General features: G+C 38.8%; 1 protein-coding gene across 5 annotated transcripts in view; it reads left to right on the plus strand.

Moving 5' to 3' along the window:
- Positions 1 to 27,127, plus strand: part of ZNF507 (zinc finger protein 507) — a 45,385-nt gene that overhangs the window by 1,751 nt on the left and 16,507 nt on the right. For 2 of the 5 annotated variants that reach the window (XM_029206234.1, XM_029206226.1), the window contains 3 exons: positions 5,778 to 7,912; positions 9,557 to 9,674; positions 13,291 to 13,405. In XM_029206234.1, the coding sequence (XP_029062067.1) occupies positions 5,780 to 7,912; positions 9,557 to 9,674; positions 13,291 to 13,405 (2,366 nt within the window). In that variant the 5' untranslated portion in view covers positions 5,778 to 5,779. Of the gene's footprint in view, positions 1 to 5,777; positions 7,913 to 9,556; positions 9,675 to 13,290; positions 13,406 to 15,002; positions 15,937 to 19,736; positions 21,834 to 27,127 lie in introns of those variants that run through there. The other 3 variants (XR_003791205.1, XM_029206254.1, XM_029206246.1) reach the window with 3 other exon arrangements.

Here is a 27,127-nt window from a genome sequence, read left to right on the forward strand (position 1 = left end):
GTCACTTAAACTGCACTGAGTGTTTCCTTATTTGTAGAATTGTGTAACACCCACCTAGCCTGTCCCAAAGACTTAATGAAGCTCAAACATACATGTTTGATACTGCCTAGCTGTAAGAGGCTGTTGCTCTCTTCATTATTTATACTTTATACATTTTTTTGTTCACACTGAGAATTAAGAGGAGAATTGGTGTATTGAGAAAGGATGGATTTAGAATCAGATAGGCTTGGATTCCAGTTCTTAAACTAGCTATTACTTTGCATCTGTGAACCTCAGATTCCTTATCTGCAAATAAAGAGGCCAGTATTACCAGGAATTTCATGAGTAATACACAGAATCTACACTGGCACTACTCTCTGGTCTGTGAGCACCTCAAGGGCAAGGGTTCCCTCTTATTTTGGTAGTCTCCCGCACATTGCTTGGCACGTTATAGGTGCTCAGTAAATGTTAAATCTGAATATTGGTTAACATTAGTTAGACCTTGTGTCTTAATTGCAGCTGTGAAATTCAAATATTCTCTCAGGCTAGATGCCAGCTAAGAAATTTTATACTATGAAATTCATATACTTTGATATTTGCACTTGGTTTTTTCCTGGTGGGCAATTAATAATTAAGCTAAGGAGATTTTAATTCAAGTAAATTACAGCTGATGTTAGTAAGATAAATCTATAAATAACGTGTAAGCAGTTTCAAGGTAACTTTTTATAGACAGTTTATAGGACAGGAACATGAAAGTTCATCCAGCACAACTCTTGTTTTACATCTGTAGAATGTAAAACGCTCAGAAACAGTGACTTGCCTAAGGTCACACAGCTGAGGTTCCTCTAGGAGAGGGACCCATGAGCTATGTCCCCTGCCTTCTTTTGGCTGGAGCAAAATGAACATTTTATATTTTACAATTACGATAATATGGAGGAATGAGGAATTGGCCGTTACTTCTATAACACAATTTTTTTCTAATTGGAAAGAACAAATTCTTAGTCTGAAAGAAAAGGTTCTTTATATAACATACTGAACTGTCTTTGTACGTTCACAGAAAATTACGGCCTTTCTCTAGTTCTACCCAAGCCCCCATGAATTGTTTAACTTGATTTTACATATGATAACCATACTGCTGTAACTGAAAGGAACTAATTAGATGTACAAATAAACCAAATAGCAAATTGTAAGGAAATAAAGACAGCTGAAATAATTTGGCTCTATTTTTGGGAAAGACATTAATTATAAGCTTTTGCCTATGGGATTCCGTTGTTTAGGGAAGACTTGAGACTCAGTGGAGAAGGTTGTAGAACTTTTCTGGCTTGGGATACAACTTTTATTTATTTATAACAATTTGATATATTTGGTCGAATGTTATGTCTAAAGATTCCAAACGAGAAAACCTGTGTTTTGCTGATGCCTATAGTCTTTCCTCATCCTAGTAAACCTTATTGTTCAGCCATACTGATCTTTTCACTAATCCCTAGATAGCATGCTTATTCTCGCTTCTGAAAATCTAATGTTATGGCTGCTTTCTTGTCAGCAAATTCCAAGAAAGCAAAATGGCACTCTCAGATTAGGATAATTCAGAGAGGATGTATTTACAAAGATACTTATAAAGGTGTAGGATTTGTATAGGCAAACCACAGGAATAATTCTGTCATCTGGAGCTAGCAGCATCAGGAGAAGGGAGAGTCCTGTAGAATAGCCTGCCTGGAGAGAATGGCCTTTTGTTGAGGAACACAGCCACTTCAAGGTGACCTAGAGGGAGGAAACCAGGGAAATGAATGTCTTGATCTCCCTTTGCTGCCTTCGTATCTCCTGTCACGGCTCCCCATTGGCATAACTCAACCAGAGGGCATGGGAGCCTAATGATGTAATCCCTCCTGGGATAGAGAGCAGAGTGGAAAAGAGGAGACAGCCCAGAGGGGCAAACGGGTGACGTCCAGCATGCTCTTCTTTTGGAATACAGTGTGCATCTTACCTCTTCAAAAAGCCTTTTCTTCCCTCCCTAGACCAAAATGAGCTCTTCAGTCTCTGTTAGGATTTGGTCATTGGATGTTGCCTTCTGACTATTTTACCTTGTGTACAGCTGGGTTATTTTAAAACTGTTAATTCTTTTTAACTTCTAAATATGTTAGTCTTATCCACTTAACTCAGTTTTAAACTCTGTGAGTATTATAAATTTAAAATTTTTTCAATTCTTCTTGGTACTTGGCTTGATGCCTTGTACAAAATGTTTTTTTTTAATAAATTTATTTGGGCTTCCCTGGTGGCGCAGTGGTTGAGAGTCCGCCTGCCGATGCAGGGGACATGGGTTCGTGCCCTAGTCCGGGAAGATCCCACATGCCGCAGAGCGGCTGGGCCTGTGAGCCATGGCCGCTGAGCCTGCGCGTCCGGAGCCTGTGCTTCGCAATGGGAGAGGCCACAACAGTGAAAGGATCGCGTACCGCAAAAAATAATAATAATAATTAATAAATAAATTTATTTGTTTATTTTTGGCTGCGTTGGTTCTTCGTTGATGCACGGGGGCATTCTCTAGTTGCAGCGAGCAGGGGCTACTCTTCATTGCGGTGCACAGACTTCTCATCGCGGTGGCTTCCCTTGTTGTGGAGCATGGGCTCTAGGCGCACGAGCTTCAGTGGTTGTGGCACGCAGACTCAGCAGTTGTGGCTCGCGGGCTCAGTAGCTGTGGCGCATGGGCTTAGTTGCTCTGCAGCATGTGGGATCTTCCCGGACCAGGGATCAAACCCATGTCCCCTGCATTGGCAGGCAGATTCTTAAGCACTGTGCCACAAGGGAAGTCCTTTAACTTTTTATTTTAAAAATTTTTAAACATTTACACAAGTAGAAAGAATAATATAATGAACTCCTAGATGCTCATGATTCCAGCTAGAAAATTTGCTGTTCTTATTTTATATCCTCAACCTGTTCACTCGCCCCCACTCCCCCTTGGTAATTTTTTTTTTTTTTTTTAGGTTTCATTCACCTTGATCTCTTCTTGGAGGGCATGGATAGTATGCAGATTATCATAATCCAGGTTGTCGGCAATCTTGAGCCACTAGGATTGAATCTGTACTCCTTATTTTTATCTCTTTTATTATTCAAATTTTACTTCACAGCATGTAATCCCATATGTATTCAACACACACACACATACACGCACACGCACGTTGGTGGCCTAAGTGAAATTTTGGTGAAAAATTTGAGTTGGCCAATATTCAACTTAACTTCCTCTCTGTGTATACTTTATTATGAGCTGTTTATCTAACCTTTTTTAACAAAGCCTTTTGTTTTAATGAGACTTGTGCATTGACTTTGCCATGTGGACCCCAAATGGTTTTTCAGGTGTTTCTTGATGTATTTTATGTTGTCATATCTGTTTTATAGGTGCCGTTTCCGTACTTATCCTCAAATGTATGCAGCCTCTAAAATGAGATACTTACATAAATGTTCAGGGAAAATTGGAGCATCTGCTGCAGATTTCCATTAGCTCTTAATGCCTGAGCAGACACAGCTTTAAAATCTGAATGTTTTGTCAGATTCTTTTGTATTAGTCTTTTTCTTGAGATAAGATGAACTCCTCTTCTTCATTTTGCTTTCTTTTTAAGGTACACACTGAAATATCCACGGGGAGCAAATTTGCACTGCTCTGACTCCCTCCTATTATGTCATTAAATAGAAGAAGGATAATGAGTCACCTTTGTAACCCTGTGGGTGTGCAAAGTCTGTTGAGCAAATATTCACTGGTTAACCTCCAGATTATCAGTCAGCCTACGTGGATGTCACATTTCATGGGAAGGAGACCTTCCATCTATAGTAGTGCACCAAATCTTATGTAAGAAATTAAATGTTCAGGGATTCCTATTAGCTATTAAATATTTAAGAAATTTGCATTTAACAATTGAAAGAAATAAAGCCTTAAGTGAATGACCCTAGAGGGAAATCAGTAATCACAAGAAGAGCCAAAGCTTCCCTTGGCCTAAAAATGTGGAATTCTCGGGCAGTAAGGTGACTTATGAAGTCACAAAGGGTTTTTCTAAAGAAACAAATTGTTTCCCCCGCTGGTCCCTTCTTTAGTAACTTAAGGTTGAGTGTAGAGATTTAAAAACATTTCTGTACTTCCTACTTGAGGAAGGTGTATTGAGGTAATGCCATCAGGTTGTTTAGGGGAGACAGTGGCTAAAGGGCCACTGGCCTTGGGGAGCTGGCATAGCTGTCATTGTTGTAATGGCTGTGGAATGCATTCCCTGCTGGGAGTGCAGCTACAAGTGGAAGAGAAAAAAGCTGATCGCACAGAGCAGGGTATCAGGACAGAGGGAAGAAGTAGTACTAAAGAAGCTGAGAGTAAAACGTTTACCTTTTTGCATGACATGGATCTGGGTATAGAAAAGTTAGTGTGCCACAAAGAGTAGAAAATAAGAGAGGAAAATCCATAACTGCTCTCAGTTGATGTGGGAGAACTGGGCCTGCAGCTAGCCAGAGCACTGGTGAGGTCTTGCAGGAGTTTAGGTATGATCTTGGCAGTGGCTAAAGGGCCCCTATATGTTGATTCAGCCATTTGAGGGAAGAGGAGCCATGATTCGCCTCCTGAAGAGAATTCCGAGCCAGTGACTGAGGTTTAAGAACAGTATGATCTTTGGTCTATAGCTGGTGCCACTAGAAATTTTGCTGGCATTTATTGAATGTTGTGAGTAAGATTCCAGAATGCACCTAAAATGTGGAAAAACAAAACTTGTTGCTGGAAAAAAGCCTAAACTTAAAAACGTGATCCAGGTCAACAAATTAATCTCACTTTAAGCCAAAGGAAATGTTTGAAATGAAAGTACTGCCAAGAGATAGAGTGTTCAAGATTTAGGCTGAAAGATAAGCATTTTATGTTAATGACTTCCTCAGCCGTAACACATTACTACAACCTACAGATAACCTGTAGGAAATGACTTTTTTAAGGCCTCTGTGCTTTTTTAGACCTATAGCACGACTAGGATATCAATTTTTTCCTTCTCCGAAACCCCTTTCCCTTTCAGAAAAAAAAAATGTATGTGTGTATGAGTAATAGTTGACCACTAATGTGACCTCTAGAAAAAACCACAGCATAGTTTGTGGTTTATCTTCAGGAAAATAAATCAAAGGAAGTAAAAGAAGGAACTGGATCATTGCTTTTATTTAGTTTCATTTGCATAATACGTCTCAAAATACACTGTTCCCTTTACAATAGGTTACATGCCCATATTTTCACAATTCCAAAGATCTAGGGAGAAAAAAAAAACATGCTTTTAGTAATAAAACCACAATTATATTTGGTGCAAGAAGTTGTCTCCCAAGAATTGTATCAGTCATGTGTTGGCTTTACAGAATAATATTTCATAATAACTTGAGGTGGTTCCACATGCCCTGGGAATGGCTGTATTCCTTTGATAATGGAATAGCAGTCTTTTTTTTTTTCTTTTCTGGCATTGTGCAAAAGAGAAGGAGTACTGATTAGGTCCAGCTAGACGTCTAGGGGAAAGAAAGTGAAGAAAAAAGGAGATGTAGATTGTTAAAAGTCATTTCCAAAGAAAGAAATGAAGGATGGAAACACCTCAATCATCAGTCTTGATAGGGGACAGCATTCCAAAGAAAAATTGTAAGCAATTTAAGTCTCTGTTGAGGATAGCCAGGTGTATTGATATGGAACTCCCAGGTTAGAAAATACTTAGATTAGCTTAAATCTAAGAGTAGTTTAGATTTCCTGAATTATATGCCTGTAATGATACTGTAACCTGGTGATTCTTTCTGTCATATATTCTCCTTTTTAGATATGGAAGAAAGCAGCAGTGTCGCCATGTTGGTGCCAGGTATTGGGAAACAGGAAGCTATGTTGACTGCCAGAACTGTCATCAGTTCATCACTGGAAGTTGATGAAAAAAGAAAAGCTAAAACAGATCCATTAATCCATGTTATTCAGAAGTTAAGCAAGATAGTGGAACATGAAAAGTCACAAAAATGTCTTTTAATTGGCAAAAAACGGTCACGTTCAAGTGCTGCAACACACTCTCTTGAAAGTCAAGAATCTTGTGAGATTCCAGCTAAAGTAACCCAGTCACCTGCTGCTGATAATAGAAGGGCTGAGATGTCACAAATACATTTTACCCCTGACTCTCTTGCCCAGAACGATGGGAAGGCTATGTCTTACCAGTGTAGCCTTTGTAAGTTTCTGTCATCATCTTTTTCTGTGTTAAAAGATCATATCAAGCAGCACGGTCAGCAGAATGAAGTGATACTAATGTGCGCAGAGTGCCATATTACATCTAAAAGCCAAGAGGAACTTGAAGCTCATGTGGTAAATGACCACGAAAACGATGCCAACAGTCACACTCAATCCAAAGCCCAGCAATGCGTAAGCCCCACCAACTCTTTGTGTCAGAGAACCTCAGGAAGAAATAATGAAACCATTCCTGACATCCCAGTCAGTGTGGACAGCCCACAGACTCATACCATCCAAACGGCATCTGTGGCAGAAATGGGTAGGAGGAAGTGGTATGCCTATGAACAGTATGGCATGTATCGATGCTTGTTTTGTAGTTACACTTGTGGCCAGCAGAGAATGTTGAAAACACATGCTTGGAAACATGCTGGGGAGGTTGATTGCTCCTATCCAATATTTGAAAATGAAAATGAGCCCCTAGGCTTGCTGGATTCTTCAGTGGCCGCTGCACCTGGTGGGGTCCACGCAGTAGTCATTGCAATTGGAGACAATGAACTGAGTATCCACAACGGGCCGACAGTACAAGTGCAGATTTGCAGCTCAGAGTCATTATCATCTTCATCTCCTTTAGAACAGAGTGTGGAAGGGGGTGTTCATCTAAGTCCGTCAGTTACCCTTGACCCTAATGAGGAAGAAATGCTGGAGGTGATTTCGGACGCAGAGGAGAACCTGGTTGCTGATAGCCTACTTTCGTCAGCACAGAAAATCATTAGCAGTAGCCCAAATAAGAAAGGTCATGTTAACGTGATAGTGGAGCGTCTGCCAAGTGCTGAAGAGACTCTTCCGCAGAAACATTTCCTCATGAATGCTGAAATTGAAGAGGGGAAAAACCTGAGCCAGACAGAAGCCAAGATTGCATGTGAAGGAAGAGATGAAGTCTATCATGCTGATAAATGCACTGTCGATATTGGGGGGCTGATCATAGGCTGGAGCAATACAGAGAAGAAAGACAGTGAGTTAATAAATAAAGGACTGGCTACTGATGAGAATGCCCCACCAGGCCGAAGAAGGACAAATTCTGAGTCTCTCAGACTACACTCATTAGCTGCGGAAGCCCTGGTCACCATGCCTATAAGAGCTGCAGAGCTAACACGAGCCAACCTTGGGCACTACGGGAACATAAAGCTTTTAGATCCAGACACTGGACAAAGGCAAGTAGATGGTACATTGGCAGCGTATTCTAAAATGATGTCACCACTTAAAAGCTCTTCGGAGGGATTGACTAGTTTCAACCAAAGCAACTCTACCTTAGTAGCACTCCCAGAGGGTAGGCAGGAATTGTCAGATGGGCAAGTTAAGACAGGCATCAGCATGTCCTTACTCACCGTGATTGAAAAATTAAGGGAAAGGACAGACCAAAACGCTTCCGATGATGACATTTTGAAAGAATTGCAGGATAATGCCCAGTGCCAACCCAGCAGTGATACAAGTTTGTCAGGAAGCAACGTCGTGGAGTACATCCCAAACGCTGACCGGCCCTACCGCTGCCGCCTGTGTCACTACGCCAGCGGTAACAAGGGCTACATCAAGCAGCACTTGCGAGTCCATCGACAGAGACAGCCCTATCAGTGTCCTATCTGTGAGCACATAGCTGACAACAGCAAAGACCTGGAGAGCCACATGATCAACCACTGTAAAACAAGAATATACCAGTGCAAGCAGTGTGAAGAATCCTTCCATTATAAGGTAAGCATTGGTTCATGAAATCATTCGGAGAACCTTAGAATTTTAGAGCATGGAGGGAGCTTTGTAGACACAGTCCACCCACCTCATTTTATAGGTAAGGAAACTGAGCCCCAGAAAAGTTTGGTAATCTGCCCATGGGATCCCAACTAATTAGTATTAAAGTTGGGACTGAAGGCTGGGTTGTCTGGTGTAGGACTTTTTCCCCCTGCCTGCCGCCTCCTTAACAGGCCCTGTTTTTATTGGTTTAGTGTTTCCAAGTGTATATCTTTTTTAAAGTGTGTTGATTTTAAAGTGCAAGGGAATTACAAGGGATGTACAGTGGAGGAACATTGTACACTCATTTGACTTACACAAATTTAACCCTATGTGATCGATGCAAAAAAATACCTATTTTTCATCTTACGTGGCCCCAGAATGCAAGTCATTCACTTCAGCTGCTACACAACCAACCAACAGTGATTTGTATCCTTGCACAAGCAAAAATGGACTGTATGGGACTTAATGAAAGACAGCACAGTGGAAATAGAGCCATGTATGTTATATTTTATGGGAAGTTTACAGTACCTTCAAGTACCGTGATTTTCATTTTAAGTGCTACCTAAAACCAACAACCAGTATGAAAATACTGTTTTTGTAAAGGCAGCTTGTGTTCATTGAATCATTGGTTTAGAACTTTTCTTCAATATGCCAGTTGACTGTTTGCGGGGGAAAAAAAGTGTATTGTAAAGGGCTAACTGGGATGTCGACTTTTTTCTCAGTTTAGCCAGAGTTGGGGTCCAGCTGGTAGTAAACAGGTAAGCAGGTATTAAAAAGCCTTTGATTCTGAGATTCACTGCCTCTTGGATTGCTCTCATGAAATTCTGGCCACTGGACAAGTAGCCATTCAAATGGGCTGCAAAGGCAAGTTCTAGGAGCTGCTTTTGCTGCTGCACTCTTTTTTTTTTTTTTTTTTTTTGCAGTACGCAGGCCTCTCACTGTTGTGGCCTCTCCCGTTGCGGAGCACAGGCTCCAGACGCGCAGGCTCAGCGGCTATGGCTCACGGGCCCAGCCGCCCTGCGGCATGTGGGATCTTCCTGGACCGGGGCACGAACCCATGTCTCCTGCATCGGCAGGCAGACTCTCAACCACTGCGCCACCAGGGAAGCCCGCTGCTGCACTCTTGATTCATGGGGGTGAGCGTAAGGGGGAAGATGTCCTTGGAGTCGCAGTTCCAACTAAGTTTCTTTTACAAATTTCGTTGATATTTAAAGGCAGAAATCAGCTGAAGTGCAGAAGTTAACTGATTGGATTTATTTTTGTGAAAGTACTGAGTTATTCTGAACACTCTGCTCTTTCCTCTGGGCTCACCAGTGTTTCAGGAAGCATACACATGCCATGCATAAGCACTCCCTAAGACAGTGGTGGCTGCCTTTCAGAGGATGTGAAAAGAGGAACTGCCTTTTTGATAAGATTGTGTTTTCCTTAGTGTATTTCTTTCCATAAGCTGTCAAATGTTTCAAGTAATCTTTTAACACGTTTGATTTTTAAATATTGGTAGTGTGTTCTAGGTACTAGGCGACAAAAGCAGTTAACTCCTACAGCCTCCTAGTAACTGTGTAAATATGTTTATTGAAAATTACATATTAATTTCTCTCAATTTTTTAGAGTCAACTGAGGAACCATGAGAGAGAGCAACACAGTCTTCCAGATACCTTGTCAATAGCAACTTCTAATGAGTCAAGAATTTCCAGTGATAAAACTGATGGAAAATGTGTTCAGGAAGGTATCTGCATTTTCTTGTATAGACGATATTGATTAGCACATGAAGTAAAAAATGCCCTTCGTTGTCATGTGGGTTATTTTCAGGACTAAAGCTCCATCTATTTGCCTCTATTTTTAAGCTGTGTGAGTGAATTTTATCTCTGAGTACTAAATGAAATACTGTATTAGTAAGTACTCAGCCTCAACTGTATAGGTAGATATACTCTGCAATGTATGCTGTCCTATAAGAGCCAAGTACAGCAGAAACCCTGAGATGACATGCCAGCAAGCCAGGGAAGCTGCAGCACAGAAAGAAAGTCCTTTCCCTTTCCTTTACTCAGTACCAGCTGACCCACTGAGAACGTAGTTTTTGCAGATGGTAGGCCCCCACCTCAATCTTTAACTGAGGCTTCCTGCCGTGATCTTATTCTTATCCAAGCCAGATTTCATCTGCATTATTTAAAAAAACAACACAGGCTGTTTTTATGTACTGGTTAGGTACCAGTCGGCCGAGTTTCTGCTAATAGGAATATTAGAATCAAAAGATTTAATTAGAGTTCCATGAAAAGGCGGTTGCCACATCTGGAGAATTAAAGTGTAATAAGCTGTGCTTCCTTGCATCATCTCACTTAAATTGATATACTTTAAATGTCTCAAGTGTAGTACATAGTGTTTATGGGAAGTAAAATATACTGGAGTGACTTTCCTTTTTAGATTTCCTAAGAATTAAAGTTAGGAACAACTGCGGAGTAAAGTGTTTTACCATAATGTTTCATTAAACTGACCCCAGAAAGCAAAACTGGTTCTAGAATGTGTCTGAAAGAACTGATTTTGATACCGCTGCAGCACCAAAATTCCCTTGTCAAACAGATGTCATCCCTGTAAAACTATCCAAAACAAAAGGAGTTTATGACATAGCATCTGTTCCTGCCATAGATGGCTGAGCTAAAACTGTTTTGTTTCCTTTTTACACAATAGCCCTAAATGCCTCCTTCTATTTTAATTCATTATGTTTCCATATCCCCTTTAAGGGAGACATTAAAACATTTGATATCTTTGGGCCATAAATCCCTAATGAAGGAATAAAGTAAGTACTACTCACTCAGTGGCACCAACTGTGGTTACTACCAGCGGTAGAATATGTCTTTTCTAGCACCGTCTCTAAAAACAATAATTTTAAACTGGCCAAATGGGTTAACAAATTAAAACGCACAATTTGAATTTAAAATATTGAAATGTCAGCTCAAAATTAAAATAACCAATTTGAGCTTCATGGCATTAGCGTCTATCCACCACATTCCATTTTGCAGCCTCTCTGTGGCACATGCTCTGTTTCTTAGGGCTACACGTATGGATTTTAAATTGCTTGCCATGCCTCTCCTCCCCACCCCCACACCTCCACTTGGCTCTATTTGCTGTTCTCTATCATGGTAGTGTAACAATTCAGACGGCTGATAACCTCCAGCGTACTTACATCTATACTGATACTTTATTGATTCGGTATTAGATCTCTCAAAATCTGGTTTTCAGGCCAAAGAACAAGTTTTTAGCTCACAAAGAAGATAAAAATAATTCATGTTTATCAAAACTTTTTTAACCCTTTAATAAACTAATTAAACAAGAGGGGAGATGCTTGCTTCTGTGGCTTCCAGTCTTCATCCATCACAATAGCACAGATAACTTGTGGCACGTTTTTGACTCAGAGATCCAATGTAATAGTACCTCAGACATTTGTTCTGCCAGAAGGCGTGGAGTGCCCATCCTGAGCTGGATACTGTGCTAGGTGCTTGGAGTGCGGTGGAGGTGTCACTGCCTTCGAGGTACCCAGCCCAGTGAGGAACCCAAAACTGTACTGACAGGTATGTCAGCAAACACCACAGGTGCTCTGAGAGCTCTGGGCAAAGCACTTTCATATGATGTTTCTTCATGAAATTTAATTAAATTGTTCTTTATTGTAAATCTGTAATTTGCCAAGTCCTGGGGATTCTGTGTAAGCAAAACAGGCAGATCCCTACCCTCAGGGAGTCTCCAGCTAGTGATGGGTCAGACTTGACCCAGACATGCAGGTAACGTACAGACTGCGGTGAAGGAGGAGTACAACATGCTCCTGGGCTTACCAAACCATGCTGGGAGGTTCCAGTATTTCTGTTTTGTAGATGAATAAACTGAGTCCTTAAGAGGTGAAATAATTTGCCCATGATCACATTGGTAATAAGTGGCAGAGCAGAGACTAAGCCCAAGTTTTTGAAATTTAAATCCAATATTCTTTCCATTGGAAACAGTTGCTTGAAGTAGCACAGGCTCTCATTCTGTGCTATATTAAGTTTTTCCATCTGTCATTTTTATTAGTTGTCATTGATCTGTAGTATTTCTCACACAAAACCATTATCCAATATTTCACACTTCAGTTTTTCAGAGTTTGTTTTTTTTTAACTGTATCTGGAGCAGTGCCACTTATCAAGTCCAAGTTTTTAACCTACCAATTAAGAGCAATACTTAGATTATAATTATGATTAGTGTGTGTATTAATGTTATAGATTTATACCAGGAAATCAGGACATTTTGTTCTGCCTGGCAAAAATAGTTACTAGCAAAAGAAATTTTAATTTTAGAAAGCTTAAATTTAACCTAAGGATTTTCTTTGTTTTGCTAAAATTTCCATGTGGGTTTTCTTTTGTATCACCACTTTTACTTTTATGCAGTGTGTGCTGTGTTCTACCTAAGCTTTCTTCCTGTCGTGTCTTGTTCTTCAGCTTCTATGCTTGCTTTGTTTCTGAATATAAAGCAGTCAGGCTATGAATAGGCTGTGGACTTTGTGCTGACAGAAGCGTAAATAAATCACTGCATATCTTCAGGAACAGTTTCCTATGACCAACTCATTCTGCTTGTATTGCCTCAAGCTTACCCTGATTTGAATTCCCCAGCCCTGTTGTTGCAGAGTGAGTTTAGTGACAAGGCCTGTTCCCATGGATCCATGTTTACTGGATTTCGGAGAGCTGCATATTCATGTTAGTCCTTGTAAGCTGTCAGCTTACTATGTATAATTATACTACATTAAATAGCACTTAATACTTTGCCATTGCTTTCCCTTCTGTTGTTGCTTTGATAGCTGACAGTTATAAACAAAGGAAACCTACAGAGTGAAAAAGCTTTGGGCTTTTTATATTGAGTTTGTTAGATATGCTTTGTAGCCATACTTTATAATGTTGTATTATAGTATTAAATTACAGCTTGTTGGCAAATCAATGTTTCCTTAAGACAATATATCCAATATTGATTAGACTAACACCTTTCAAATTAACAGTGTATCTCTGGTTAATTCACCTGCTACACAATCAGCAGGGCAGCTGGCATCAGGTTCATTATATTTTAGAATTTTGTACAAGGTTATGTAGAAGCTAACCCAATGTATCTGTGTTTACAGATCAGATGATATTCACTTTATATCCACGGATAGTGCAGATGTAGGAGAACCTGTAAAGCTACATTCAAACTTGTTAACTTTATTAAACAGTGAGAAAGCCTTCATTGAAATGTTAGTACTGTGTGGTATAAATACTCATTTACAGTGGAATGTAAATGCTGTCATTTTAATCTAATCAAAGCACGTCACTAAAACTGTGAAATACTTTGTCCAGGGAATAAGTCGTCGGTCCAGAAACAGTATAGATGTGATGTATGTGATTATACAAGTACAACGTACGTTGGTGTCAGAAACCACAGACGAATCCATAATTCTGATAAGCCTTATAGGTAAGTGTGATGATCCTAGAGTTTTAATACTTGTGTTACAATACTCTATAGTAAAGAAAAAATTAGAAGTAATTAAAAATTCATAGCAGTTGTTTAAACATAGGTTAAGCACGAAGAAACTTTCACTTCCTGGTTTCATGAGTATTGCTGACTTTGTTAAAGAATGTGAATTTTAAGCTTGAGTCTTAGGATGATAGGCTTTTTTTTTTTTGCGGTACGCAGGCCTCTCACTGTTGCGGCCTCTCCCGTTGCGGAGCACAGGCTCCAGACGCGCAGGCTCCGCAGCATGTGGGATCTTCCCGGACCGGGGCACGAACCCGTGTCACCTGCATTGGCAGGCGGACTTTCAACCACTGCGCCACTAGGGAAGCCCTAGGCTTATTTTTGACTAGATTTTGTCTAGTTGCAATATGAGAAGATGTCTATATCTGTCAGTTTCATGTGGATATAAACTCATAGCAGTTTTCAGTGCTTAGAGTACATTTCAGTAATTTGGCAGTTAAGTACTCAGTATTCCAGCAAAAGATTCTTAAAACTTAAAAGTAATAAAATTCCCTATGAAAGATTCTGTTTTTGAAAATAAATCTATCGTGTAGAGTAAGGTCATTTAATTTTGTCACTTGATTTTTTACAAAAGCCAATTCTAATACGTATTCAGAAAATACAGGCATTCTCAGTTGATCAAGATAGGCTGATAAATAGAAATAATTACTTCTTAAATAAACTTTGCCCCTTGAGAATAAACTGCTTGTTGTTTAAGTATAGTAAAGATGCAGATATTTTTGCATAGTTTGTCCAGCTGTCACAGAGCAATTTGTTCTACTTGCAGCTGTGAGGGAACATCAAGCTTCCACTCAGAGTTAAGCCAGTCACCATAACCAATAGTGAGTGCTAGGCAGTGGCATGAGCTCTTTTAACCCCTTAACAAAACTTGATTCGTGTTTTAACACTCTCCCCAGGTTTTATAGGTATGACACAGGTCACTGTGGGAAAGTTACTGTATTAATATCTAAATGAAAACCTGACAGACTATGCCTTAAAATGCCATTGTTTGATCCCATAGTGTGGCTCTCTCTCTATATATATGTATACGGTTTTAAATATTTAATACACACTTAATTTGCTAACCAGCAGACTTATTTATAATCACTTTGCAGGCAGTGTATCTCTTTGCAAAAAGTTTTGTAGCTCCATGGAAGCTGTTTGATGTTGTGTCATTGTCTCTGTTTTTATTTCAAATATTTTTAAAACTGGGATTGCTGAGAAAGATTTTTCCCGAGTATTATTAAGGCCATTAACCATTATTAACAATAGCTCAATGCCATACATTGTAGATGAAGCATGCTAGGTAGTATTTAACATGTATCATTTATCATTTACACTAGGAAATATTTAGGAGAGCGTGATGGAAATGGAGGACACTAGTTCATCTGATATGAGGAGAAAGCCTTATCTTTATATTTCAGGTGTCTGTTCTTAAATTTAATGACATACCATGTAATCCAGGCAAGAATAAGATAACATTCTCTGGGTCTAGAACTAGACTGTTCGTTGAAATTCACTGAGAAATATTTATTGAGCAAATATTATGTTCCAGGGGCTGTGTTAGACTCTTAGACTGTTGTCACAATAAAAAGGTATCATCCCATCCTGATGGTGGCCCAGATTTCACAGAGGACAAAAAGGAAAAAAAAGGTATCATCCCTGCCATCTTGAAGCTTTAGACAATGAACAAGTAAACTCTCAAATATACAATTATGATAGATTTATGAAAGAGGTTAATGATTGATTCTGGTTCTGTAGAAGAGAGTTTCACATCCACCTGAATAGATTAGTCTTAAGCTAAAAGACTCATTTTGATAGCTTTTGCTATTTTCGGGATTATGTTTTCTCATGTTCTTAAAATACTCACACTCATAGGATTGGTTGCAAGTTGTCCTAGGGACTTCCTTCCAGTGGGCAACATCCTGTGAGAATCTTCTTCCTGTTACATCAGAGAAGTCTCAGTATGTTATTTTCCAGATTTGTTCACACCGTCTCACTGGGTTTGGCCTGAGTGCCTTAGAAAAAATGTTGTCATACCAACCCCTCCATGTAATTATTACCTTTCACGTAAGACTTATTTTCCAACTTTCCAATCTTGTGACTCTTCTTTTAACCTTCTTTAAATACTTATCCTTCTTTGTCTTCGTGGGATTTGCCGTCTACAGAGCATTATGGATTAACATGTTCTATTCCAGTATGTTTCTGGGACTTTCTCTTCATTGTCACATACTGTTTGCCTTAAGCTTAGCTAGGAAGCACAGCCTTCTTGATATCTAATTTAATCCCAGTAGTTTTTCTGGCTTATTTCATTTGTGCTTCATTCAGTTCTGCTGCCTAGTACACTTATGGTCAGAGTTGAGACTTGTTTTCTCAGGGTGCCTACCCTGTGCATTTCTCATTCCCTACTTTTTGTAAAGAAACGTGCTCACAAGTAGCAGTGATAAATTTCTTATAGAGTGAGAGTGCATCGCTACACCACATGTAGTCTTTGCATGAGGGCAGAACAGGTTGATTGTGTGTGTTTAATGTGCCTGTTATATGTGCCTGTTTCTGCAGTATTGATAACTATTCTTTTCCCTTGCCTTTGCTTCTATGTTGCCATACTGGTCCTTCACTGAGCCCATTCGTGTGATCTGGGCAGTATAGCTTCATGTATCAGAGCCCTGGCTCTGGGAGCACATAGTCCTGGGACTGAATCTGAGCTCTCTGACTTATGGCATTTGTCCCCTTGGGCAAACTATCTCACTTCTCTATGCTTGGCCTTGTCATTTCTAAAATGAGGATAATTAAGACACCTGCTTTACAGGACTGTTTTAAGGACTAAATTAAATACCATATGTAAGATCCTGGCACATCATAAGCACCCCATAAATGGTAGCTGTCTAATAGTTATTGGGCCCAGTTTTTATCCTTATCCCTTCTCACTGATTCATTGTCTAACCATATACACAAAAAAACGTTGACCTCTCATCATTTGGGAAACAGAGTAATTCTGTTCGTGGACAGGAAGCTTATTAGTTTTTTTTTTTGTTTTTTTTAACAAGAGAGATGCTGTACCCAGGCAGAAATACTGTCACAGCTGAGGTCCCCATGCTGTGTTGACTGCCTTGGAGACGACTCAGTGTCTTGGGGAGCACTCGTGCTCTAGTCTCAGGCCTGGACCATACACCGCCTCTGCCCAACCGGGTGACCCTGGGGATGTTATTCTAAGCTAACCCTCCTTTCCCATATGAACCTGGTGAGAATATTGCCCAGCTCATAAATTTTGGGGAGGATTGAATGAGATTATATGTATTAAGCACCGATCGTGTTACTTGGAGCATTGAAGGGCCTGGTTCCTTTCTTCTGCTCATCAAGTCATGAGGTCATCTCAGAAACCCTGTCCTCATTGCAGAAGGAAGAGAGCTGTTTTTCATTCCCATGTTAGGACAGGGAAAGATGAAAAAAGCATCATCCCATCCCAGTCCTACCAAATGCAGCAGACTTTGTTTTTCAGTGCTTTATTAAGGAACATTCTGAGTAAACCACATACCAGTTATTGTTATACTTGATATTCATAACACTGACCCCAAAAGTTACTAAAAGGTCCATTCAGAATTTTCAGGTATTGGATTGTCTTCAGCTTAGTTTAATATTGCAGTACTAGAGTTCCCCTGCTTTCCTTCCCCCAATACCACCTTTGTGAATGACTAGCTAGAGATGGAAGATGGGATAACAAAACGTCTTCCTCAGGTTCCCAAGTTTCCTCCTGACTATGTGGCATTGAACCCATTTTCCCTTAGAAACATAATTGTATTGGTACTTAGGTTCCAAAACTACATGGCAAGGCGGAGGGTAGGAGGGACAACATGACAGAGGGAAGTACATGGTCTTTGGACTGAAGTACTCAGTACACTCCCTGGCACATAGTAGGTACCCAGTAAATGACTGGTAATTATGTGTATACCTCAGTTTTTTTAATCTATAAAATGGCTCTGGTTGTATAAGTTTATTATATTTTGAAATTAGTAATATTAATAGTAATATTCTTCCTTAAGTAGAAGAGCTACCCAGATATGTATGTTGATTTTTTAATACAAATCTTATTTTAATACTCAGCCCCAAAATACCCAATATTTCCTTAAATGTTTCAAAAGTATCCTTTTAGAGTTATTTTGTTTATATTAGGAGGTCTAAACGTTGCATTTGATTGATAAGTCTCTGTCTCTTTAAAATTTTGAAATAGACTTTATAACTTACAGCAGTATATATCATGAAAATTGCATAAGTTAAAAACATACAGTTTGATGCATAAATTAAAAGCATACAGCTTGATGAATGGTCACAAAGTAAACCCATCCTTGTAACTCCTCAGACCAGGAAATAAACCATTGCCAATTCCTCAGCAGCACCCTCTTCTTGGCCCTTCCACTCACTAACTTCCCCCTATTCCCCACCAGGTAATCACCATCTTGACTTCTAACATCATAAATTAGTTTTGCCTGTTTGTGAACTTAATATAAATGAAACCATACAGTACATATTCTTTTATGTCTACCTTCTTTTTTTTTATGAATTTATTTTTGGCTACATTGGGTCTTCATTGATGCGTGCAGGCTCTCTCTAGTTGCGGTGAGCAGGGGCTACTCATTGCGGTGGCTTCTCTTTTGGCGGAGCACGGGTTCTAGGCGAGTGGGCTTCAGTAGTTGTGGCACGTGTGCTCAGTAGTTGTGGCTCGCGGGCTTCAGTAGTTGCCGCATGTGGGCTCAGTAGTTGTAGCACATGGGCTTAGTTGCTCTGTGACATGTGGGATCTTCCCGGACCAGGGATCGAACCCGTGTCCCCCGCATTGGCAGGCGGATTCTTAACCACTGCTCTACCAGGCAAGTCCCTATTTCTACCTTCTTTCACTCAACATCATTGTGTGTAATTCAGTGTAGAACTAATGCATTCCTTTTTATTACTGTATAGTATTCCATTGTAAGATTATACCACAATTTATTTTTTTATTGTACTACTGATGGATATTTGGATTATTGCCAGATGTTCCCCCATTGTGAGTAACACCATTTTGAATACTCTTTTACATATGTTTTGGTGCATATATGAAATGGTTCCTTTTCCATTGGTTTATACCTAGGAGTGTAATATGTGGGTAATAAGGGTGTGCTATGTTCAGGTTTGGTGGATATTGTCAACGGTTATCCAAAATGGTTATACCAGTTTACAGTGGTTGTACCAGTTCATACCCTCATCAACACTTTGTATTATCAGTCTTGAATTTTGATCATTCTGGTAGGTGTGTATGTTGTTGTGGTTCTCATTTGCATTTCCTGATGATTTATGAGGTTGAGCATCTTTTCATTTGTTAATTGCACATTTCTTTATTGGGTGGTCTGCCTTTTACTGACTGATTTGCAGCGGTTCTTTATGTGTTCTGAATACAAGTTTTTTTGTCTATTATGTATATTGCACATATCTTCTAAACCGTGGCTTGCCTTTCTACTCTCAGTGGTGTCTTTTGAAGAACACAGATTTCTAGTTTTAATGTAATCAAATTTATTAATCTTTTTCTTTGTAGTTAGGGCTTCTATGTCTTTATACTCTGAAGTTGATGCTGTTTTTTCTGAATAGCCTTGTGAGTAAGGTAGACGATGAAGGGAGGGGTAAAAATGTGTGCTTATAAAATAATGACCCTGATTTTCAGGGATTCACATCAACTGGGTCAAAAAACCTGTGTGCTTATGTGTTAATGACTCTGATTTTCTAATATGACACAAAAAGTAAAAGAAAAATCTTAAAAAAAAAAAAAAAATCCAGGGACTTCCCTGGTGGTCCAGTGGTTAAGACTTTGCCTTCCAGTGCAGGGGGTGTGGGTTCGAGCCCTGGTCGGGGAACTAAGATCCCACATGCCTCGCAGCCAAAAAGCAAAACATAAAACAGAAGCAATATTGTAACAGATTCAATAAAGACTTTAAAAAATGGTCCACATCAAAAGAAAAAAAAAATCCAGAAAGGTTTTAAGCAATGGAAATGACATTTGGAATGACAGGGTTGCCTCCTGTGTGTGGTCAGTCATTATAAAAAGTCTGGTCTTTATATAAATATAAACATATTACAAACAGTAATAATAATAGCTAACTTTTTTTTAGAACATTTTTCATGGACCAGGCAATGTGCTAAGTACTCAATATGTGTCAGCTCACTTAATCCTCATGACAGCCCAGTACTTAGGAATATTACTACCCCAGTGTTGTAGATATGGAAACAGAGGCTGGAAGGACTGAACAATTTTCCATTGTTTCAGAAGTGGCAGAGCCAGGGCTTGAACCCTTGCTCCTGTCAGCTATGCCGTTCTGCCTGTACCTGCTTGGCCAGAGAGAACTCTTCGTGAGCCGTACTGCCGCAGCATGCCAAACCACCTCCAACTTAGTGGTGTGAAACAACAGCTCTTTTATTTTGCTCAGGGATTCTGTGGGTCAGGAATTCAGAAAGGGCACTATAGGGGTGGCTTGTGTCTGCTCCGTGAGGTCTGGGCTCGGGTGGGAAGGCTTGAAGGCTGGAGGTGACTGAGACAGCTGGGGTTGCAGGCATCTGAAGGCTCCCTCACCAGTCTGGGGGTTGATGCTGGCTGTCAGCTGGGGCCTCAGCTGGAACACGTACATGATTTCTCCACGTGGACTTTCCAGATGTGCTAGTTCCAAAAGTGAATGCTTAGGTAAGAAGTAGACAAAAGCTGTATTACCTTTTATGACCTACCCTTGGAAGTCACATACCATCACTTCCACCATACTTGCAGACTTCTTAAATCTCTTTTAATCTGAAGGCATGTTGAATCGTTAGTCAATTGTGTTGGCTTGGGGAAAATCTCAAGTCTTTGAAAAACTTCAGTTTGTTTTAAGGAAAACAGTTTAGCTGATAGTTTAATTTGGAGGGAAAATACATGTTTTGTTTGGAAGGAATGAACTAAAGGAGTTTGTTTTTCTCAGTGGCATAAAGAGTTCTTGGGTTCATCACAAAATTTGAAGTGGCTACTTCTCTGGGCCTTAGTTATTTATTCCTTTAAAAGCATAGAAAACTAATTGAATGTGGTAAGACAAACCCTATTGCAGAATTTCTCCTGCAGTCTTTTCATGTATGTTCAAGTCACACCTCGAATATTGCAGGACATCCACATTCTGCTTTCTCTGCCTAACCTCTCAAGACAGTTGTGTTCCTAATTGAATCAGACCTGGAGTAATGTCCAAGTAAGGCCCCAGGCCAAGGAAATAGGGTAGTTTAACCACATCCTTATCTCTGTGGGGTTCTGGGACTAAAGTAACTGACCCTTTATCGATGGGAGAAAGCCTGTAGAAAAATTCAGTCCGTTTTTTAGCCAGATTGAGAAACCTTGGGTTTTCCAATGTCAGATGTTTTCCACACCACCAAGCAACTCAATTCTCAGCAGATATTAGCTGAGTGTTCTGGAAATTTAATTCAACTCTGACACTTTTCTACCTGGAGATAGTATCAGATCGCACCAGTTAAGGGCCCAGTCCCACAAGACTGCCATTACTTCAGGTGCCAATCACAAGTCTAGGTTGTTACCTGTGCTTCTGACTGGCTGACTGTAAATCAGGTTTTAAATCAACTGTAAATGAGGTTCTCGTGACTCCCTCCTCAGGTTTGATTAATTTGCTGGAGAGGATATTATAAGGGATACAGATGTACAGCCGGATGAAGACGTACAGAGGGCAGACTCTGGAGAGGTGGAACTTCCATGCCCTCTCTGGACATGCCACTCTGCCAGCCCTTCCATGTGTTCACCAACCCGGAAGCTCTCTGAACCATCCTTTAGGTTTTTATGGAGACTTCATTACATAAGCACCATTGATGAAATCATTGGCCTTGATGGCTGAACTCAATCTCCAGTCTCTCCTCTGGACTGAAAGTTCCTACCCTCTAATCACATGGTTGGTTCCTCTGGCAGTCAGCCCCAATCCTTAGTTTACCTAGGAGCTTTCCAAAAGTCACCTCATTAACATAACGAAAGACTTCACTGCTCTCAGCACTTAGGCGATTCCAAGGGTTATAGGAGCCCTGTGCCAAGAACTGGGACTAAGACTAAATACATATTGTTATAAATCACAATATCACAGGTTTCTACATTGTTCTTTTTCTGACTCAACAAAACACGTGGTCATGGAATTTACACCTTCATAAAAGAATATAGATAATAAAAAAGTAAACTATACTTTTAGAAAATAAGTGCAGCGAAGTGAATAAAACAAGGTAGTAGTATAATAGTGGTTGGTTCTAATTTTTTTTTAACGAAGAGAATTTGGTTTGCTCCATGGAATTGTATAGGAAAAGTGGAGAAGGAATGAAAATGTGAAAATAATATTTTAGCTAACGGAAATATATTCTTAAGGGAGTAAAAATATATTTTAAGCCACCTTTACATAACTTCGAAGTTGAGGTTCTCTTATAGTATCCCTTCTCTAATCAGTTAAAAATCATTTTAGTAAATGCTTACCCTTATCAGATTGTTCCTACTTTTTTTTTTTCATACTTAGATCTTTTAATGAATATTCACCATTATAAGTGTCCCTTCAGAATAACCTTTGTAACCAGGCTAAGGTAGGTACTCATAGAATTAGGACTTAGTTGTTCAGCACACTGCTCTTGCTTTATCTCTCCTTTCCTCTCCTTAAAAAAAAATTTTAAGGACTTCATATTAAGGGATATTGATTAACAGCAAATTTTACAGAAATAAGTCTTTGTCCAACAAAATGAGAGAGAGAAACTTGGAAAGTAAAAAGCTTCATCTATATGCATTGTTTACTTAGGAAAGCTAATGAAAGTGGTAGATTCTAGGTTAGCTCATAGATTACATTGAATTGTTAGAAAAGAGCATTTCTGACCATGCATAATATTTCACTGTAAATTTTAGCTTTTCTCAAACTTTAAGGTGTACTTGTCCTCCACACACTATTCTAAAAATAATTTGAGTGTTTACTTCTGGAATACGTGATTCACGACTTCTATAAATATCCATTATTTATTTATTTATTTTAATTTTTATTTTTGGCCATGCCACACAGCTTGCGGGATCTTAGTTCCCCAACCAGGATTGAACCCGTGCCCCCTGCAGTGGAAAGCGCAGAGTCCTAACCACTGGACCACCAGGGAATTCCCTCCATTATTAATTTAAATGTGCTTATTTCATCATAACTCGTGTCTCCCTAATGTAGTAAATGCTGACAGGTCAAAAGCCTTAAAAATGGCAATGTCCCACAGTTCAGGAACATTCTTCCCTCTCGGAAAGTAAGAGGGGCAATCAATATGGGGCACACAGGGAGTTTCAAAGGTATACTGGTAATATTCTACATCTTAACTATGAGTGTTCATTTTTTCTTTATTATTCTTAAAGATTATGGGGGTTGGGGGCATGGACTTTATCCTACAGAATAATCAGCAATATATATAGAACATATTTGTTACAAGATTGTTTATAATGTTTGAAAGATCAAAAACATTCTCCGTACTAATAGTAGAATGATTAAGTGATGACACTTTCATAGGGTGGAACATTAAACCCCGTTGAAAATGTATAACTTTTAACTTGAGAAAGTACTATGGAACACTGTCAAAAATAGGATTAAAAATCTGTAGTATATTTCCACTTTTGCTTCAGATCTATGTATGTACCTTAAAAAGATTGGGAAATTATGCAAGTGATTCTTTAGAATCTGTACTTAACTTGCCTGTATATTTTTTGTATAAGGGATATAGATTATATAATCAGGGAAATGTTTAAATAAAGACCGCATTTGCTGACCAGGTGAGTTAGGACAGAAATTGGCTTAGCAATTTTAACTAAACATCCAAAAGCAGGGGCTCCCGTTTTAGACAATATACCAAAGTAGATAAAGTGAACAACTCTCCCAATGACAATAACTAAAATGCTAGGTAAATATTTAAAACAGTGTTTATACGTATAGTTCATCTATCAGGGAAACTGAGAAACTGCAGAGGTAAAAATCAAAGTAAAGCAGGTAGCCTGTGAGGTAAATGAGCTATACTTATTAACATGAATGAATCTCAGAAACATTGAGCCAAGACAAAGAAGTCACACAAGAATACATAAAGTGTGATTCTATTTATATGCTCAAAAATATGTGAATAAACAATATGTTAGGGATACATATAGATAAAACTAAGAAAAAGTAAACAAATCATATAATACAAAATTCAGAGAAGTGATGCCTCTTTTGAGGAGGAACAGGTATAAGATGTTGAAGGAACCCGCAAAGAGCTCTTTAGAGGTAATGTTCTCCCTTAAGCAAGTATTATGAACCCAGTGTTTACATTTTTTTTAATTGCATATACACCTTATACCACTCTTTTACATGTTTCACCAAAAATCATTTTTTCAGTCATAAATGTAAAGTATTACAAATTCTGTGGGACAAATGCTGATAAGGATATGAAGTTAAGTATGTGGATTTTGTGGGTAGTTCAGTTTCTTGTTTGAGGTTTTGATTGGGTAATACATATGTGCACAGATGAACTTTAGAATCAGCTTGTCATAGTTTCCTCTTAAAATAATTCTGTTGCTGTTTGTATTGGGATCATGTTAAGCTTCTAGATTAATTTAGAAAGAATTAACAACTTTATACAAACAAGGTATGGGTTTTTCCATTTTTTCAGGTCATCTATTCTGTCCCTTTAAAGTTTTTTCCATGTATATTATTGTGTACATTTCTTGTTTTGCCTGTGTGTATATAGACACACACATATATGTATGTATTAAGTACACAGATAGTCCTCAGTTTGTGCAATAGCGTGGGACTTTAAAAATGACCGTGCAAGCTGGAACCATGCAAAGCCCTCTTAATTAATGGTGAAAATTACAATTGTTCGATTACCTTTAAACATTTTTCTTAAAACATTAAAAACTCTTTTCTGTCAGTTATATAGGGAAATTAAAAATACTAAAAGTAATATTAACCTAGTACACTGTAACTTAAAACTTAGAAACATTGAGAATTAAAGTGTTTTATTTCTTGTAAGAAACTTCTCAAGAGTAGTTTGCGCTGTGCTTGCCTTCTCATTGTAGGCCTTACAGCATGGGGTGAGTAGCTTTTCTGTGCATTGGCCAGTTGTCATACTCCTTTCTAAGTATGGATCAACTTTCAAAGACATTTTATCCTTTGCTCTTTAAATATCATGAAACATCTCCGAGAGTTTCTGTAATATGAAATTTTTCACTGGCATAACCTCCCTGGGGAAGAACTTTCCTTATTTATGTCGTTAAGTTCATCTTCATGGAGATCCTCTGGCTGCATATCCTGAGTTTCTTCAGTGGTGGCAGTGTCAGCATTCCTGTGGTCAGCTATTTGTTCTCTAACTCCATTTACATTTGAGTCTAATTTTACTTAACAGTGTTACCACTTTTCTGTTTCTTGCTCTATGTACTTCCATTTTGTTGGCCAGTTCTCTCTTTTGGATTATCCATTTTTGTAAAATGTTACATGGGTTTGTCACTGGGATACAAGGAGGCAACGTAACTACATACTTTGCTGTCTGTGAGTGAATTAATAGAAGTGAGTGACTAATCACTGACAGACTTTGAAAGAAACGACATAATTAGTCACTGATCATAAAGCACCTTTGTTTTCATAGTGGACCAAAGAGTTCCCGGTGAAGTTTGTACTCTACAGTTACTCACAGTTAATGTACTATGAAATTTGAACAGTGTTGTTAGGAGACTCATTTAACTAAGCCATAGTAACCAAAATCCATGCATATCAGAACCATACACAGCAAGGACTGCCTACATACACACAAGCACACACATACACACATACTTATTGCTAGGCTTATTCCTATGTATTTTTTTTTTTTCCATTGCTCTTATAACTTGGATCTTTTTCTTCCTTTCCTAGCTTTCAGTATTGTTACTTGGGAAAGCTGTTGATCTATACAGGATGTTAGCTTTACATGCTTATTGAATTATCTTATTACTTGTAAAAGTTTTTAATTCCTTTTGGATTGCCAGGTATATAATTGTATTATCTGCAAATAATTTTCTCAACCTTTCCTTTATGATATTTGTACCTCTTCTTTTATTACCTAATTGTACTGACTAGTAGCTCCACAACACTTAAGTAATAGTGGGGATAGTGACCATCCTTATCTTGTTCTTGGGCTTAATGGGAATGATTCTGGTGTTTCCTCATTAAACTTTATACTAGTTTTGGGGTTGAAAGAGATATATTTTTGAAGATAGATAGATAATTTGTAGAATTATTCACCTACTGTATTTTGGTGAGAAATTTTATTGAGTGTTAACTGGGTTTAACTGTTGTCAGCCTGATCCAAGTACCTCCTAAAATGTGGTAGGGTACACAGCTGTACCCATGAAGTATATTTGCAAAAAAAAAAAAATAGAAGTGAAAAAAACTAACCGTGAATCTAATGAAACCTCTACATCAGTAGTTCTCACCAGGTGAGACATTTGGCAGTGTCTGGAGACATTATTGGTTGTCGCAACAGGGAGAGAAGGTGCTAGTAGCCAGTGATGCTGCTAAAAACATCCTACAATGCCCAGAGCAGCCCCCACAATAAAGAATTATCTAGCCCAATGTCAAGTGCTAAGGTTTAGAACCCTTTTCTAGATCTCACTACCAGTTTACAAAAACTGTGGGGAATACAGGAACATAACACTAACAGAAAGTAATTAGTGCAGTTCATAATATGAGAAATTCTAGAAGGCAGATGACCTGGTTTCTTCAACATATGAATGGCATGAGGGGGATGGGGGAAAGGAAGAAGAATTATTACAGATTAAAAGAGACTTAAGATATATGCCAACCAAATGCAATATAGTACTACACCATTTTATATGAGGGACTTGAGCATCTCAGATTTCGGTATCTGTGGGAGGTCTTGGAACCAGTTCCCTGCAGATACCCAGGGACAGCTGTGTAGATCTTGTTTGGATCCTCATTCAAGTAACACATTTCTGCAAAAATCAGGGAAATTTAAGTTGGGGGAATACATGAAACAAGACTGGCAGAATGTCGATAATTATTGGAGCAGGGTGGTGGAGATTCATTATTCTTTGCTACTTTAGTTTTTTGCTTAAAGATTTCTGTAGTAAAACGTTAAGATGGATACTGAATTTCTTTAGATTAACTTTCAGTGACAACAGTGAAAATATGACTTTTCTCTTCTGATCCTTTCAAATAGTGAATTATAATAATACTTTTCCTAATATTAAATTCTCTGTATTCGTAAAATAAGTGTCCCTTCTTCATGGTATTATTATTGTTTTAATGTACTGGAAGATTCTGTTTGCCAGCATTTTATATCTGCATTGGTAGTCATAAGTGAGATTGATGTGTAGTTTTCTTTTTTCTGTTGCCCTTGCCAAATTTTAGTATCAGTGTTCTTCATAAAAAGACTTTGAAAGCCTTTTTTAACTCTGGAACTTTTAAAGGTTCAAGCTAATTTAAATACAAAGAAGCTGGCTACTCTATTGACTTCAGCCACTGGAATGGTAGGCCTTTAGAAAAAAAAAATTGGTTATCTCATTTCTTTTTCTTCTTTCTCTGTTTCTTAAAAGAATGAACATATACTGGTACAAACATCACAGCTTATGGGCTGTGTTCTCAGTGACTTTTTTTTTTTTTTTTTTTTTGGCCACACCAC

The sequence above is a fragment of the Monodon monoceros genome, unplaced genomic scaffold (assembly GCF_005190385.1).
Source record: "Monodon monoceros isolate NGI ecotype Baffin Bay Population unplaced genomic scaffold, NGI_Narwhal_1 Super_Scaffold_10, whole genome shotgun sequence".
Lineage (NCBI taxonomy): Eukaryota > Metazoa > Chordata > Mammalia > Artiodactyla > Monodontidae > Monodon > Monodon monoceros.